At 35.8% G+C, this 15277-nt stretch overlaps 2 protein-coding genes and 1 pseudogene across 3 annotated transcripts; 1 reads left to right on the forward strand and 2 right to left on the reverse strand.

Moving 5' to 3' along the window:
* Positions 1 to 1322: 1322 nt before the first annotated feature.
* LOC106344350 lies at positions 1323 to 4845 on the reverse strand (annotated as a pseudogene).
* A 2573-nt stretch (positions 4846 to 7418) lies between these two features.
* Positions 7419 to 8312, forward strand: LOC106344351 (glutathione S-transferase T3-like). The gene has a single exon (XM_013783749.1). It carries the CDS (start codon positions 7419 to 7421, stop codon positions 8310 to 8312), a length of 894 nt encoding a protein of 297 aa, XP_013639203.1.
* A 3346-nt stretch (positions 8313 to 11658) lies between these two features.
* Positions 11659 to 14080, reverse strand: LOC106293537 (alpha/beta hydrolase domain-containing protein 17B). Of its 2 annotated transcripts, none has more exons than XM_013729219.1 (6): positions 13661 to 14080; positions 12988 to 13024; positions 12579 to 12815; positions 12429 to 12476; positions 11948 to 12333; positions 11659 to 11847 (listed from the first exon to the last, which is right to left on the reverse strand). In XM_013729219.1, exons 1-6 carry the CDS (start codon positions 13972 to 13974, stop codon positions 11775 to 11777), a joined length of 1095 nt encoding a protein of 364 aa, XP_013584673.1. In that variant the 5' UTR covers positions 13975 to 14080; the 3' UTR covers positions 11659 to 11774. The 2 variants fall into 2 exon arrangements, with proteins under 2 accessions (XP_013584673.1, XP_013584674.1); XM_013729220.1 differs by having other exon boundaries at positions 12579 to 12810; positions 13661 to 13676.
* Between the last annotated feature and the right edge of the window lie 1197 nt (positions 14081 to 15277).

Consider the following 15277-nt stretch of genomic DNA (forward strand, 5'->3'; position numbering starts at 1 on the left):
AAAAAAAAAAAAAAAAAAAAAAAACAAAAAACAAAAATATGAATTAAAAGTTGTGGGGTAGGGTGTTGAATTTTTTAAAACAAAACTATTGTAGAAATATAAAATAAAGTGGGTATTGAATAAATGAGGTGGGATAAAAAAAAAAAGATGCTCTGGAATGTGAATAGGGAAAAATAAAGATATTGAAAATGGAGAAGGCCTTGAAACTATTGTACATAAGCCATGATTGGTAGAGCATTACCATTAGCAGTAGCAGTATACTATAGAAGCAGTATACTGCAGGAGCTGTACGCTTTTGATAAACTGTTTAATATGATGATTGGTAGAGCAGTATGAGTATGTTATTTCAAGTTATTATAAAAATTAGTATATAATATATAATATTATATATATATATATATATATATATATATATATATATTTCTTTTAATGGAATACATTTCTAATATATATATATATTAACATATAAAATTAAAGAGGTATATAATTAATTTATTGTATTTAATAATTTAAAAATTATGTTTATATTGAAAAATATTATTTTAAAATAAATTTTACAATTAAAATATCTATTTTAAAAAATAATATTTCACATTTAAAATAAATTATATTATATAAATTATATTATATTTTAAATGTAAAATACTATTTTTTAAAAAATATTTTTATTATAAATTAATTTTAGAAATCAAAATTTTATTTTCTGGATATGAAATAATTTTATGCTATTATTAAATAAAATAAATTAATTAATTATATATTTTCTTTAATTTTATAAATTATAAATGCAAATGATGTTCTAAAAGCTTCATATGCGAGCATTGGCCAGAGAACATTTGAAGAACATTAGGATTTAGTAAATGCTTCTCTAAATGTTTTTTAAACAATCATTGATTAGATAATGTAGAGCATACCGATCAAGGCTTAAAGGCTTAGGCACCAAAGTTAAAATAAAAACCGCCAGAAAAGCGAAGCACAGGGTCAAATAATTGATAAACAAAAAATGTTATTTTGTAAGTTTGTGGTAGCTCTGATTTTTCGAGATCTTTCTAACTAATATTAAACTGACAGCTTTTTTGAAAAATATACGGATCTTAGGCATGGCCAGTTTTTGCTATGCTCTCTATTTTTATCAAAATACTAAAACTATATCGAATGAAACAGAATGAGGCCAATGTGAAAACATGAGTTTATTTGATCACTAAAACAAAAGATGATATGGTCTGCCATCATTGTGCTTATTACGTGCCATCATAGGGCATTTACAGAATAAATCTAAGAAGTCGATACAGATGATTATAAACTCGATTTTGAATCGTTTTCTAAGCCCATTTAGCCATTAAAGACAGTCCTCCAGCATCTTGGAAAACAGCAACATAAGCCAACGTCTGGAGCTTCATGTTTCCTTGCAACTTTGGTCCCAAAAAATCTGCACCTAATAGATCAACAAGTGCCATGTAGTTCAATAAACCGACCGAACAGGCGTTTAAGACCCCGACCACGATCAATGCCGTTGGGCTGTATACCGTTTGTAACACCATTCCTAAAGCGATCCCGAACGGTGTGGTGACCGAGAAGAAAAACACCATTGCCCATCTCGTTTTCCCGCCATATTGCGCCTACGAAACCAACAAAAGACACAACAATATATCATGAAGAGGTTGTACAGTGAGAACTACACTACTTACAATCAATTGATGATTGGCATACAACCGAGTGCACCACAATCCCTAGCATCAATTGATTATTACAAAATCAGGGTTCATAAGATATTGGAACATGCAAATTCAAATTAAAAATATAATAACTGGAAATCATTTGCCTACCTAAGCAATGACTTTTTTTTTTTGTAAAAGAGCATTCAAATTTAAAAACATAAGAACATACAAAGGTATGGTTATGGTTAACAACCATACGTTTGAGAAAGTATGATGAAACAAACCTCATATTTAGCTAAGAAATATCTTAGAAAATAGAAACTTATGAAAATAAGCTTAGGGATACAAGAGAGAGATGAAAAAACCTAGGTAGTTGGAAGATGGTTCCCACGGGCTTGAGTTTTCAACATTCTCTTCTTCTGCGAACTCATGGCATAAGAGTCCACCATCAACGTGAGCAAAGCCGAGATCAGCGATAAACGTCGTGAACGGAAACTTTCTCTACGGTTTTCTTGGCAAGCAAAAGGAGTTCAGATCAGCAAAAGAGTCAGGTAATACGTGCATGTAACCCGTTGCTAGTATAACTCCCTAGGCCACTGCCTTAACAATTACAAAATAATCTCGGTCTGGTCCTAACGCTGGGATTTTACGTGTAACCAACGGTAAAGAAACACCGATCACACTCGCAGCTAAGATGGAAAAAATAGCTATGACTTTGAGTGTCTTCGCTTCTTTGTTGTTGTTACAAAACGATGCTCGTGGTCCGGATTTGCATTGAGTAACGACTGCGAGCTCGGAGTTTTCCGCTAGAGTTGTTAATGTGAAGGAGAGGAAAATAATCAAATGGTAATTAGCTTGTTCATTTGATGAGGAGCCAATTTTTTTCTTGGTTGATGTTAATTGTTAAGTTAAACAGCTTTTAGGGTTTATTTATATCCCACTTCAGCGACTAAATGCAACAGAAAATTTGACCAAATCTTCTCAGGTGGCGTAGACTTGATTTTGAAAACTTAGAGCATGTTTATTTCCTAGACTATATTATAGTATTAAAATTAAGTTAAGAGATTATATTAAAAAACACCTAAAATTAGTCCTCCATTGGTAGTTTCTTAAGTTAAGGGTTCTTAAAAAAAAATTATTAAACAATTTTTTTATTGAAGCTAAAATTTATTTATTACATAAAGATAAAATTTTAAATATAGATTTTAAAATAAAAACATAAAAAAAAAGATTACTAAAATAAATGATAATAATTTTAAAAAGGCACCGAAACTAAGTTGTTGTCTTTATCACGGCCAAATTTAGACCAGTTCAACCAAATCAACTTTCAGTTGTTGATGCATTTGTCGATGTATTTGTCTATCACGAATTCTAGTTCGAACACCCATCATATTGGCGATATTTGTAGGCATATCTATAAAAAAATCGAGATCGACATGTGAACTTCCGGTGTCTTCTCCTTGTTGGAAATCTGAAACATCAAATTGAGTGTATTCATCTTGTTCGTCTTCTACTATCATATTATGGAGTATGATACATGCTCTCAATATTCCCTCATGCTCTCATAATATTCTCAATCTTGATTTTATCCCAAAAATGTGATGGATTTTTAACAATAGCAAATCGATCTTGCAAGACTCCGAAAGCACGCTCTACATCTTTTCGGACAACTTCTTGACGTTGAGCAAATAAAACTGCTTTCGGCCCTTGTGGAATTGGAATAGATTGTATAAAAGTTACCCATTTGGGATAAATATCATCGGTGAGATAGTAAGCCAAATGATACTCTCTTCCGTTGACCGAGAAATTCACTTGCGGAGCTTGACCATTTATTGTGTCATCAAAAACATGTGAGCGATCAAGAACATTGATATCATTTAAAGTACCTGGAGGTCCGAAAAACGCATACCATATCCAGAGATCATATGAAGCAACCGCATCTAAAACGATTGTGGGTTTTCCCAGGCGGTGGGACAATTCTTCCACTCCTAATGCATACAATCGATGCTTCCTATCATCCCGGGAAATCCACGAAGCTCTCGAATATGAAGTAGACATTGAAGATCATCCGGTGTTGGTCTTCTTAGGTATCCATCACCGAACAGATTTATTATTGCTTCCACAAAATTTTCCACACATAACCAAGTAGTAGTTGCACCGAGCCGGAGCTATTCGTCGACCGTATCAAGCGCAAGTATAGAGAGCCCAAGCCTTCCGAAACCGTCTTTCTTTTGACGAAAAAAATTGAACTTCATTGGAGAGCCGATCAACAATATGCATGAACAATGACTTGTTCATTCTAAATCGTCGTCAGAATAGATTTTCAGGATATGTTGGAGTGTCACTAAAATAATCATTCCATAAACAGAGATGACCTTCTTCACGATTTCTTTCGATAAAAACTTTTTTTTTTTTCTGAAACTCCTTCAGCGCATTCTAAATCATGTTGTTTTATGGACCACATAGTCTGAAACTCCTTCAGCGCATTCTCCTCAACCAGTGTCTTCTTACCACGGGCCTTTGTGGCTTTAACACCCGGTGGACGCATCGTTTCAGTTGCTTGAGAGTTTGAAGAATCTGCACCGTCCTCACACTTTCTTTTTTTAGAGCTTCCTTCGTTTTTAGCAGATGAAAGCTCACACCACTTTTGGTCGTTCTTCAGCTCCTTCCAAGCATGTTCCAGGAGAATTTTCTTCTTATGGTTGTTGTAAAATATTTCATGAGCAAGTTTCAGCACATCATTCTCGTTTTGACCACTACTTCTCTCTCTTGTTGCAGTTTCATAGGCTCCACAGAACTTGCAGACGAGGTCATTTATCTTGTGCCATCGTTGCTTACAATGACTTGCCTCTCTTTGTTTGCAACCAGAGACCTTCTGACTCGCTGCAAAGTAAGCTGTTATTCTTGTCCAGAAAACCCCTGATCTTTGGTCATTGCTAACCACTGGATCTTTGCTTGTGTTTAACCACGAGCTAATGAGCAGAATATCATCCTCATGCGTCCACTTCCTTCGTTCTCTACACTCTGTACCAGTCTCTCCACCATCTTCGGTTCTTAGAGTGCCTAGATACGGAGCTTGTGATGAGGATAGTGAGACACTGTCTTCATAGTTACCAAATGAAATGCTTTGTTGACTATTAAGTACTTCAACAAATTTTGAGGTCTGGGAAGATGGATAAGAATACATAGCCGAAGCAAGCTCAAGGAAGAGAGAAAGAAAAGAACAGAGATGAGAAAGTGGGAAGAGAAAGAGAACAACACAGTGAGAAGTGTATTCAAGAAAGAGGAGAAGGACATGTTTTAATAGATTGAAAAGAAGCTTCAACGCATTGATCACAACCAAACCGAGTAGACATTTATCCAACACATTCATCACACAACACCATTCTTTCTACCTAACCATAAAATATATTTATTACCTAAGACAATCATAATCTCATTTCTATCTAACCACTTAGACATCTGTTTATTATCTAACCTAACACTAACCATCAACATTTACATTTACACCAACGAATACAATGCTTTATCCAGTTGACCAGAGCAAAGAGAGGGGTTTACATGTATCAACAATCGTAGGCCTTTTGTCTCACGAACCTGGATCAAGCATCTTGATCAAATAACCTAAAGACAAAAAAGACAGAAACAAATCAAAACCAAAACAAAGATTTATATATTAAGATATAAGCTCGAAGAATGATTAAAATCTACCTAAGGACACAAAGAATAAAAATCAACATCAACAAACCACCAAATGTAATTAACAATGCTTCATCCAATTCACCAGACCAAATAGTACAAAGGTTTTATCCAATTCAACCGAGCAAAGACAAAGGTTTACCTTTATCATGTGGCTCTTGATTGTGTGGCTTCTGTTATGAACAATCGTCTGACTTTTGTCAGAGAAACCTTGATCATGCCTTTTGATAATTCCATCTAACAATACAAAGACAAGAAAAAATCAAAACAAATTTTTTCATGTTCCTCATATTATTATTCTCGATCTGTTCGAAGTACCAAAATCAAAGACATGTATAATTGAAATATCCAAACAAATATACATATTAACAAATCTTTACCTTTCGATTCGTCTGAGAGAGAGGTCTCCGTTTTTTGCCGAGGAGAGGAAAGAAACAGAGAGAGAGATCGTCGTTTCCTTTCCTCGACGACAGCCACCGACAGAGACGTGGCACTTATCGTCGAACAGAGCCACCGATCGGGAGAGATGTCGCCTTTCGCCGAGGAAAGGAAAGAAACAGAGAGAGAGCTCGCCGTTTTCCTTAGTGGAGGAGAGCAACAGATAGAGAGTACGCCGTTTGCCTTCGTCGACGACAGCCACCGACAGAAACGCGGCCATTTCGTCGAAGAGAGCCACTGATCACAAGAGATGTCGTCTTTCGCCACAGAGAGGAGAGAAACAGAGAGAGAAAAAGAAAAGAAGAAACACGATGGAAGCAACGACACCTCTCCTCTAACCAATTGCTTTGCGACACGTGCACGGTAAGAGACGTCGCTTGCCGTTCTTAATTAAGATACGCCTCTTCTCTTTTTTTCTTTTTTTCTTTTCTTTTCATTATAATTATTCTTAAGAATCCTACTTAAGAGTCTGCAATAAACAGGCTCTTTGGACAACATTATCGGGCGGCCCTAAGCCCGTCTCTTATTGAATTTGGGCTGAAAAATAAATAAAAAAGAAAAGATTTCGATGGGTTCGGTCCTAAGCTAAGGAATTTTTGGACGCGTCCCGTGAGCAACGTGGCAGCGTAGGAGTGGGGGATGTATTCGAGGTTGAAGGAAGCCCTATTCGGCTTGTTTCTTCTTTCTTCTCGAAAATCAGTCGTCTTCTTCAATCTCCGATGGCGACACCGCGATCTCCGATGGCGACACCGCGATCTCCGAAAGCGAAGTAAAATCAAACCGAGAATCGCTCTCTTCCAAACCGTTGGCTAACTCCACCTGCGTCGGTTCGCTTCCGACGTGAGAGATTCATTGGCTAATACAGTCCTTTCGACATCGTTGCAGAATCGACCCAATAAGGTATGTCTTTAACCTCTCTTGTAAGATTGAGAAACCGAGTAAGGCTGTGTAGATTCACTGGTTGTTTGATTTGAAATTATGTTTGATTTGATTTTGTCGTCTCTTGTGATATAGATTCTATGGTCGGTTCTTGTGATTGAAGTGGTGGTTTGGTATAGATATATAAAAAACGTATAGATTCTATGATTCTATGGTTCTTTATGCTTGCAAAAAACGTATAGATTCTATGGTTCTTATGTTACATGCTTGCAAAATGTATGATTTATGTTTGGTTGTATGGTCGGCTCCAGTCTTGTGTAGATTTATGATGTTATGGTTGTTTCATGGTTGCAAAATGTCTGTTAAAATGTGAAGTATTTTTAACAAATTAGAATTAGAATTGTGGTTTACTTCTTCAATAGATTGCAATGAGGGAAATCGTTTATTTTGACACCTCTTTAACTCTTTACTCAACTAGACAAACCACTTCCAGTGAAAGTACATATGTTGTTAATGTTAGCTTTATTATTAAGGCACTGTCGTCGTTACTTGATACCGTAGATAGGTTAGTAATAACTTCAGATTAGACATATCTTGTTTATGGTTAGTTTTTATGTGGAAAACTTAATACTCTTCACCTGCTAACTCCCATCTCATTCCCTTTAAATATACACAGCTTCTTTCTCTCTTCTATCATCTCAAAATCTACAACTCTCTCTCAAATCTTTATCTGTTATAACTCGTATGGATCCAAGAAACTATCAAACCCCGTCCTCTAGTTACGTAGGACTGCTTAACAGTCAACATGGAAGTGGTCTCCATGAAAAATTTCCTTATGAAAGTTTTCATTCAAGTGTTAACTTTGGAGAATCGGAGATCCCTCCCTTCAGTTCACAACAAGCTGAACACACGCCAGTAGCCACGCCAGTAGACACACCAGTAGAGCGTCATGTTAGACGCAAATGGAGCCCAGCTAATAATGAGGTTCTTATCTCTGCTTGGCTTAACACTTCGAAGGATGCCATAGTTGGAAATGACCAGAAGTTGGGGAAGTTCTGGAAGCGGGTTGGAGAGTATTTTGCAGAGAGTCCACATGGTCTAGAGGATGGTGAAAGGAGAGGGGATCTTACTTGTAAGAAGAGGTGGCACAGAATAAACGATCAGGTTACCAAGTTCTGTGGGGCATACTCAGCAGCAGAGAGACAAATTGGCAGTGGTGAGAGTGACACTGATGTTCTCAAGAAGGCTCACGACATCTTCTACTCTGATCAGCAAACCAAGTTCACCCTTGAGCATGCTTGGTGTGTGTTACGTTTTGAACAAAAATGGCTTAGCCTTAACACTCCAAAAGCCACTGCCAGTTCCAAGAGGAAGGATGGTGAGACAGATCCAAGCACCACTGTCCTTGATCAAGAGGTCCGGCCTGAAGGTTGCAAGGCTGCTAAACTAAAAAGATCGACTGTTCAAGGGAAGTCTGTTGCTGACTATACGACCATATGGGAAATGAAGAAAGAGGATTTGGCTATGAAGGAGAGACTGTCAATGCTGGCCATACTAGACAGTCTCCTCACCAAGAAAGAACCATTAACTGAGCCGGAGGAAGTTGTGAAGAATAAGCTCCTAGCCAAGTATTTCTAAAAGATTAGGATACAATCTCTGTTTTAGTATGTGTTGAATTTGGTTCTATGTCTTTTAAATTCTCTGTTTTAAGTACTCTAATGTAGTTCCTGCGGCTGTTGATTGCTTAAATGCGTAATAATAACTAAGTCTTTTTAAGTTCTTTTGTTGCTTGTGTATCTAATAATTACTAAGTTCTTTTATGCAGGTGGACTTAAAGATGGGAGTTGACTACTCCTACAGCCAGCCTTCCCAGTCAGACGACATATTTGGAAACTCAGACGACGGTGGCTACAGCGAGACAGAAGATCTCATTATATGTGACCAAGCTGAGCTAAGGTTACAGGCTCGTAGTCAGGTTCAATATCCGCCCCAACCAGAGGTTGAGTTTGGGTTCCCACAGACTTGCTACTATGGTGCAACGCCTCTCCTTGAAACATCTACCACTCAGAATGATCCAGGTTAAGTAATAGTCTTGCTACTGTGGTGCTTATTTAGTTGGATAAGTAGTCTTGCATAAGTTGTTGAATAAGTAGTCTTGCGTGTGTGCTCATATAGTCTTGAATAAGTAGTGACCATTATCTGCGTGTGTGCTCACCACAGGTAGAAGATACTACACATGTGAGAACATGGACGATGGAGAGTGCCATGTTTGGAACTGGTGGGATGTCGCCGTGATGGAAGAGATGAGAGCCAGAGATAGACATGTGCTTCAGCTTTCGGAAAAGGTAGAAAACCTTTCATTTTACAGTGACTATGAGACTGACCAGCGGCTGGCTAGAGTAGAGAAATTCGTGTGTGATATAGGCAAGGAACAATCGAAGGTTAGGCAGGGATTTGAGTACTTTGTTGTGGTCATGATTGTCGTCACAGTTTTAATAGGCCTTCTGTTTATGGTTAAGTAAATGAAGATGGTGTTGTGTTATGTGTATCGGAATGATTTCCTGTAATCGACATTATGTAATGTTTGAATGTTGGCTCGTAACCATGTTTGACAATATGTTTATCTATTTTTTTTGTTATGTTTGAATGTTTGACATTATCACATTATGTATATTTATAAAGTTATAATCTAAATATAAGACATATAGAAGACAGAATAAACGATTTTTATATACAAACTAAAGACCATATACACAAGACTATATGACTCGTGATCTTCCACTATATTCCAAATAATTATATCACAAACTAATATATTGTTTGTTTGTATCACGAGAAATATATGAGAGTCACAAGATGAATTAAAGAGTCACAAGGTGAACTAAAGACCAACTATAAGTAAGACACATCTTATTTTATAAACACTTGCACTTCTCTCTTTCATATCTTCTTCTCTCTTTCATATCTTCTTCTCTCTTTTATAAAATGGCTTCTTCCTCCCATTATCATTACCATCAAGCTGATGATGATGAACTTGATACCGTATTTGATGATATATTTGAAGATCTTGATCCTATTCCCGAACCAAAAGAGCGAAAAAAACGGATTTTTATCGAGAGAAACCGGGAAGATGGTCACAACAAGCTTTGGAATGATTATTTTAGCGACAATCCAACATACCCGCACTATTTGTTCTGCTGACAATTTCGAATGAACAAGCCATTGTTCTTATATATTGTGCATCGTCTATCTACTGAAGTTGAGTATTTTCAACCCAAACAAGAAGCAACCGGACGGTCTGGTATATCTCCTCTCCAGAAATGTACCGCAACAATTCGTCAATTGGCGTATGGTGGTGGAGCTGATCCCGTAGACGAATATTTAAGACTTGGTGAAACAACATCTCGGAAATGTTTGCACCATTTTGCCGCCGGCATAATCCACTTGTTTGACGATGAATACCTCAGACGTCCCACACCAGAGGATCTTCAGAGACTACTCCATGTTGGTGAACAACGGGGATTTCCCGGGATGGTTGGAAGCATTGACTGTATGCATTGGGAGTGGAAGAATTGCCCCACTGCTTGGAAAGGAATGTATTCACGAGGAACCGGAAAACCAACAATTGTGTTGGAGGCTGTTGCTTCATATGACCTCTGGATATGACACGCATTTTTTGGAGCTCCAGGTACTTTGAACGATCTCAATATTCTGGATAGATCACCTGTTTTTTATGACATTATTAACGGGAATGCTCCCCAAGTAAACTTCTATGTCAACGGAAGGGAATACAATTTGGCGTACTATCTGACTGATGGTATCTATCCAAAATGGGCGACTTTTATTCAATCTATACGACTGCCACAAGGTGCCAAAAAAATTTTATTTGCTCAAACCCAAGAACCCATTCGAAAAGGTGTCGAGCGTGCCTTTGGGGTCCTGCAAGCTAGGTTTGTCGTTGTTAGAAATCCTTCTAATTTATGGGATAAAAACAAAATATCGAATATTATGAGAGCATGTCTAATACTCCATAATATGATTGTCAAAGATGAACGAAATTCAAACACTCTTGAAGAATTTCAAGATGAGGATTTTACATATACCGTCAAAAAGGCTACAAGACCCGGCAATATAATTGCTCGTCGTAAAGAAGTTCGGGATCCACATATCCATCAACAATTAAAACAAGATTTGATTGAACATATATGGAATAAATTGGGACATTTTCCAAATAATATATAATGTTATTTGCTTCTATGTTATTTATCAATTAAATAAAATGTCTGTCTGATTTTATTTATGATGTTTTGTATAATTTGTTTAACAACTTTGGAATTTTCCTTCTGTTTTTTATTTTAATGTTATATGTATTTATATGTAATTTATGAATCATTGATTATTAAAAAAGTTAATTAATTTACTAAGGGACTTTTTAAAGTCCCACCAATAATCTAATTTTTAAGAAAAGACCCTTAATTTTGTCCTTAACTCCTAACGGCCCAAAATCAAGGACCACCTATAATGTTGCTCTTACGTCCATCCTGTGTTTGTCCCACGGGTACACGCTCTTTTAACTTCAAAGCTTAGTCATATATACCTACGTGGCAGTGACGTAATCTCTGTCTATTTTTATTTTTATTTTGCTTAAATCTCTGTTTAATTTTCAAAAAAAAATAGGATATGATTATGTAACTACTTTTTCAAAATTAAACGTGATCATCGCCGGAGCTGCTTCATCTGCTCTATTTTATACATATATATCTTCATTTAAGTTTGTCATCAAATTTTTTAATAATCTAATCAACGCCTCCTAATTCTTGACATGGTATAACGTATCAGAGCCACTCCTACTGCATCAACCGATATTTTCTACGATACGAATAGTTTAAATCTAGCTGGTTACACTGGATACCTTAATATCGAATATGCACATACATATGTTTTTCATTTTTGGGAAGAAGATAAAAAGATAACGTTCTTTTGTTTTATTTAGTGAAAACTGAGAAGGATATATATGTTTACAAAACATCTTTCTCCATTCCAAAGAATATAACCAACGAACAAAAAAGAACAATATTTGGTTGGGTCTAACAACAATCATCAGGCCTCTGCAACTGCATTCTTCACACAATCAACGTTACACAATCGAACTGATCTCACCATTTCACCCAACCTACAACCAAATTACCATAAAGTTAGATCACATATATATAAAATAAATTTAAAAGTGTACAAATCTAACTATAATCGAATCGATGGTTTTGAGTACTAACCTGTCGAAGCTATTCCTAGCACGATCAAAGCTATCCGTGCTGTTTCTCGCCTTTCCTGACCGATGACCAATATTCATCTTTCTTGAGTTGTCTCTAGAAGTAACACATTCCGTGCTATGTCTAGATCCAATCCAACTACTACTCTTTTTCGGATCCAGTTGTTGTTTGTCTTTCTTGTGATCATCAGATACTGAATGGCGTCGGAATTGTGGAACTGGAAGCTTCTCAATGGCCCCTATGAACTTTCTTAAGTGAGGTAAGTACTCAGGAAACATCTCAAGATTACAGTGGCTTCCTCCTTTAAGCCATAAAGGTTCATATTTTTCCTTGGATAGCTCCCATAATTGCTTTCCATGTGAAATATCCACAACTTTGTCATCTGTTCCCTGCATAACACGCATAGGACATTACCTTCTTGTTATTATGATATTTTATATAATATAAAACAGGAATCTATAATGTAATGAGAAAATACACTTACATGAATCACAAGAACGGGACAGTCCACGAGTTGAATTTTCTCAATATTCTGCAATATAAAATCACTAGTATAAATCATACTTGTTCTGGTTTCTATTTCTGGATAAATCATTTGTGAATAAGAAAACAATGCACTACTTTCGACTCTAACCTTGAAAATGTCGAACCAGAAGGAGTGCTTGACATGGTACATGACACGTAGACCGGACAAGAAAGGACTGTGAAGAACAAGTGCTCGAAGACGTGGAAGACGAGAAGCAAGCTCAAGCGACGGTCCACTGCCCACAGATTGTCCGTACAAAATGATACGTTCATCTTTTGTACCGCACGTTTCTCTTAGCCAATTGTAAGCTGCTTCTATGTCTGCGTACGTCTCTTGCTCGCTTGGCTTTCAACATTAAACGATCCGAATCAATCACAATATACACGGCCAATCATACCGTTAAATTATACATTGAACTAATATAGAATTTTTTTAAACTGGAGTAGCATGACATCAGTCTTAGCTTTGTTTACATAACAAGGGTAATTTGAACTTATGGAAACTACTATTGACTTACCTTGCCAGAAGATCGCCCATATCCTGAATAATCGTATCTGCAATTATCATCACAGAAAACCAAATATAATTTCTTAAGAATATGTTTTACTATGCTTCTTAAAAAAAAAACATATAATTTCTTCAAAAAAATATGTTTCAAAAAAAAAATCTTCAAAAAAATATTTTACTATAATCTATCGTGATCCATATATTTAAAATATCTTGATTAATTATTCGGTGAGTTGTGTAGTGATTTACACCGATCTGTATATATAAATATTTTATAATATATATATATATATATATATATATATATAGATATATATATATATATATAGATATATATTTCATTAATTTATATTTAAAATGAATAACTTGTAGCGTGTCTTAATTTTAAATAATGAAAAAGGTAACTTGACAAAATTTCTTTCTTGGGGCTTATAACTCATTATCCTTTGCTGAGTAAACTAAAAAATCACAAGTGTATATTTGTGATGACTATTGTGGACTACCGCCACTGTGTTTATTGAATAGAATATTATCTATCAGTCTATCACCAAAAAAGTATGGAAAAGGTCGAAGTAGCCATCAAACAATGAATTAGGTTCCTATAGAATCAAATATACGAGTTTAATGGATTAATGCATATAAATGACATCATGCATCAGTAGACATATATTGTATAGACTAACCCCATGAGATTGACATTGAGATGGTGACTTAGTTCATTGTAGATGATGAACATTTGACCTATGTCTGTGGCGTTGCCGTGAGAATACAAAACTGTTAGTTTAGCCGTTGGATGCTTTATATACATCCCCACGATCTCATTCCCTCTTCTAGTCATTATCTTCACCACTTCTATTTCCTCGTCTCTCCGGTGACGCATCATTTCCGCCGATATTCTCATCTTCCCCGTCGATTCGTCCGTCACCACCGTGTACGACGGCGGATTTGGTGGGAAGAAAGCTAACTTAGCCGCCATCGTCGACGTCGCTGTTCCCATCTTCACTCAAGAATTTTTTTTTAAAACACTCACTCAAGAAACTTTTCTCTCTCTTTTTAACGCTTTTTAGATTAAGTGGCAAGAAGAAAATAATGGCCTATGCAATATAAATGATGGGTGCCTTAATAATCTATTGTCTATTGATATTGTTTAGTTGTTAATTTGTTTCTGGTATATGTTTAAAAAAGGTTGATGCTAAGAATTACCTTTTTAATGCTCTTTCTCGTTTTATATATTGTGTATATCTCAATATTCTCTGTAAAGCTAAGATTAAGGCTTAACGTAATATATCATTTCCATAATTAAGGAAAGCACTTCTCTTAATTTCGGCGTTTATGGGATTTAATTTTCTTATTAATTTGATATAACCAATCAACTTGTGTGCAAGTATAATACAAGATAACCCAATATTTTTATTATTAATAAAATTTATTTTAAGATGGAAATGGATGCTAACGACGTATCAACTTTCATAATAGCATTTGAATATCGTGAAACATTTTTTTTTTTGGTAAAAAATATCGTGAAACATGAAGTATGAGAAAAACATATATGAACACTGATCATTATTAGTTTCTAGATGCTACTTGCATTATAGAAAGAAAAAAAAAGTTAATAAACTAATGGAAAGGTTTGAACCTAATAAAGGGAAAATGATGTTTAGTGGAGAATAAATGACTACATTAATTTGTAATTTATTCGTTTGGAGGACAGAAAGCTTAATTCATCATTACTTAAGGAAAATTCACATCAATCTTTCTTTTGGAATTACACGAGCGATATCTTTCTGGATTGGCGAATATAAATTCAAATTTTCGTTATTGCATATACTTAACGACATGATGAGCCCTTTAATTCATCATCTGATTGTCAATCAGTCGGAATCGAAAGTCTTATATTTATTTAACACGGGGTCACTAAATTTTAATCTAAAATAAATGAGATCATATATAGGGCCTACATGCCAAATTAAAGTAGCTTATGGGCCATGATTCATTTTCTTAAACAATAAATAAGTATTTGGTTATGTTCAAACGGACTATAAGCACACGCAAAGAAACCGGTCAACAAGATTTAGAAACGCACCAATGGGCTTTGATACAGACACAATAGACTAAATCATTTTGGATCTAAACCGGTCAACAAGATTTAGAAATGCACTAATGGGCTTTGATACAGACACAGTATACTAAGGGCCCGACTGGTTCAAACCAACGGTTGCGGCTGCGGTTGCGGGAGTTTACGGATGCGGGGTGGTTGCGGTTTCTAGAAGTTTTAAGAGATTTGTACGACTAGTACTGCG

This window comes from Brassica oleracea, chromosome C5 (genome assembly GCF_000695525.1).
Source record: "Brassica oleracea var. oleracea cultivar TO1000 chromosome C5, BOL, whole genome shotgun sequence".
Lineage (NCBI taxonomy): Eukaryota > Viridiplantae > Streptophyta > Magnoliopsida > Brassicales > Brassicaceae > Brassica > Brassica oleracea.

Coding starts and splice junctions, on each gene's coding strand:
- LOC106344351 (XM_013783749.1), top strand. CDS start 7,419: ATGGATCCAAGAAACTATCAAACCCCGTCCTCTAGTTACGTAGGACTG.
- LOC106293537 (XM_013729219.1), bottom strand. CDS start 13,974: ATGGGAACAGCGACGTCGACGATGGCGGCTAAGTTAGCTTTCTTCCCA. Junction 12,477..12,578: donor TCTGGTTCGACATTTTCAAG/GTTAGAGTCGAA, acceptor TTTATATTGCAG/AATATTGAGAAAATTCAACT. Junction 12,334..12,428: donor GTCCCGTTCTTGTGATTCAT/GTAAGTGTATTT, acceptor CGTGTTATGCAG/GGAACAGATGACAAAGTTGT.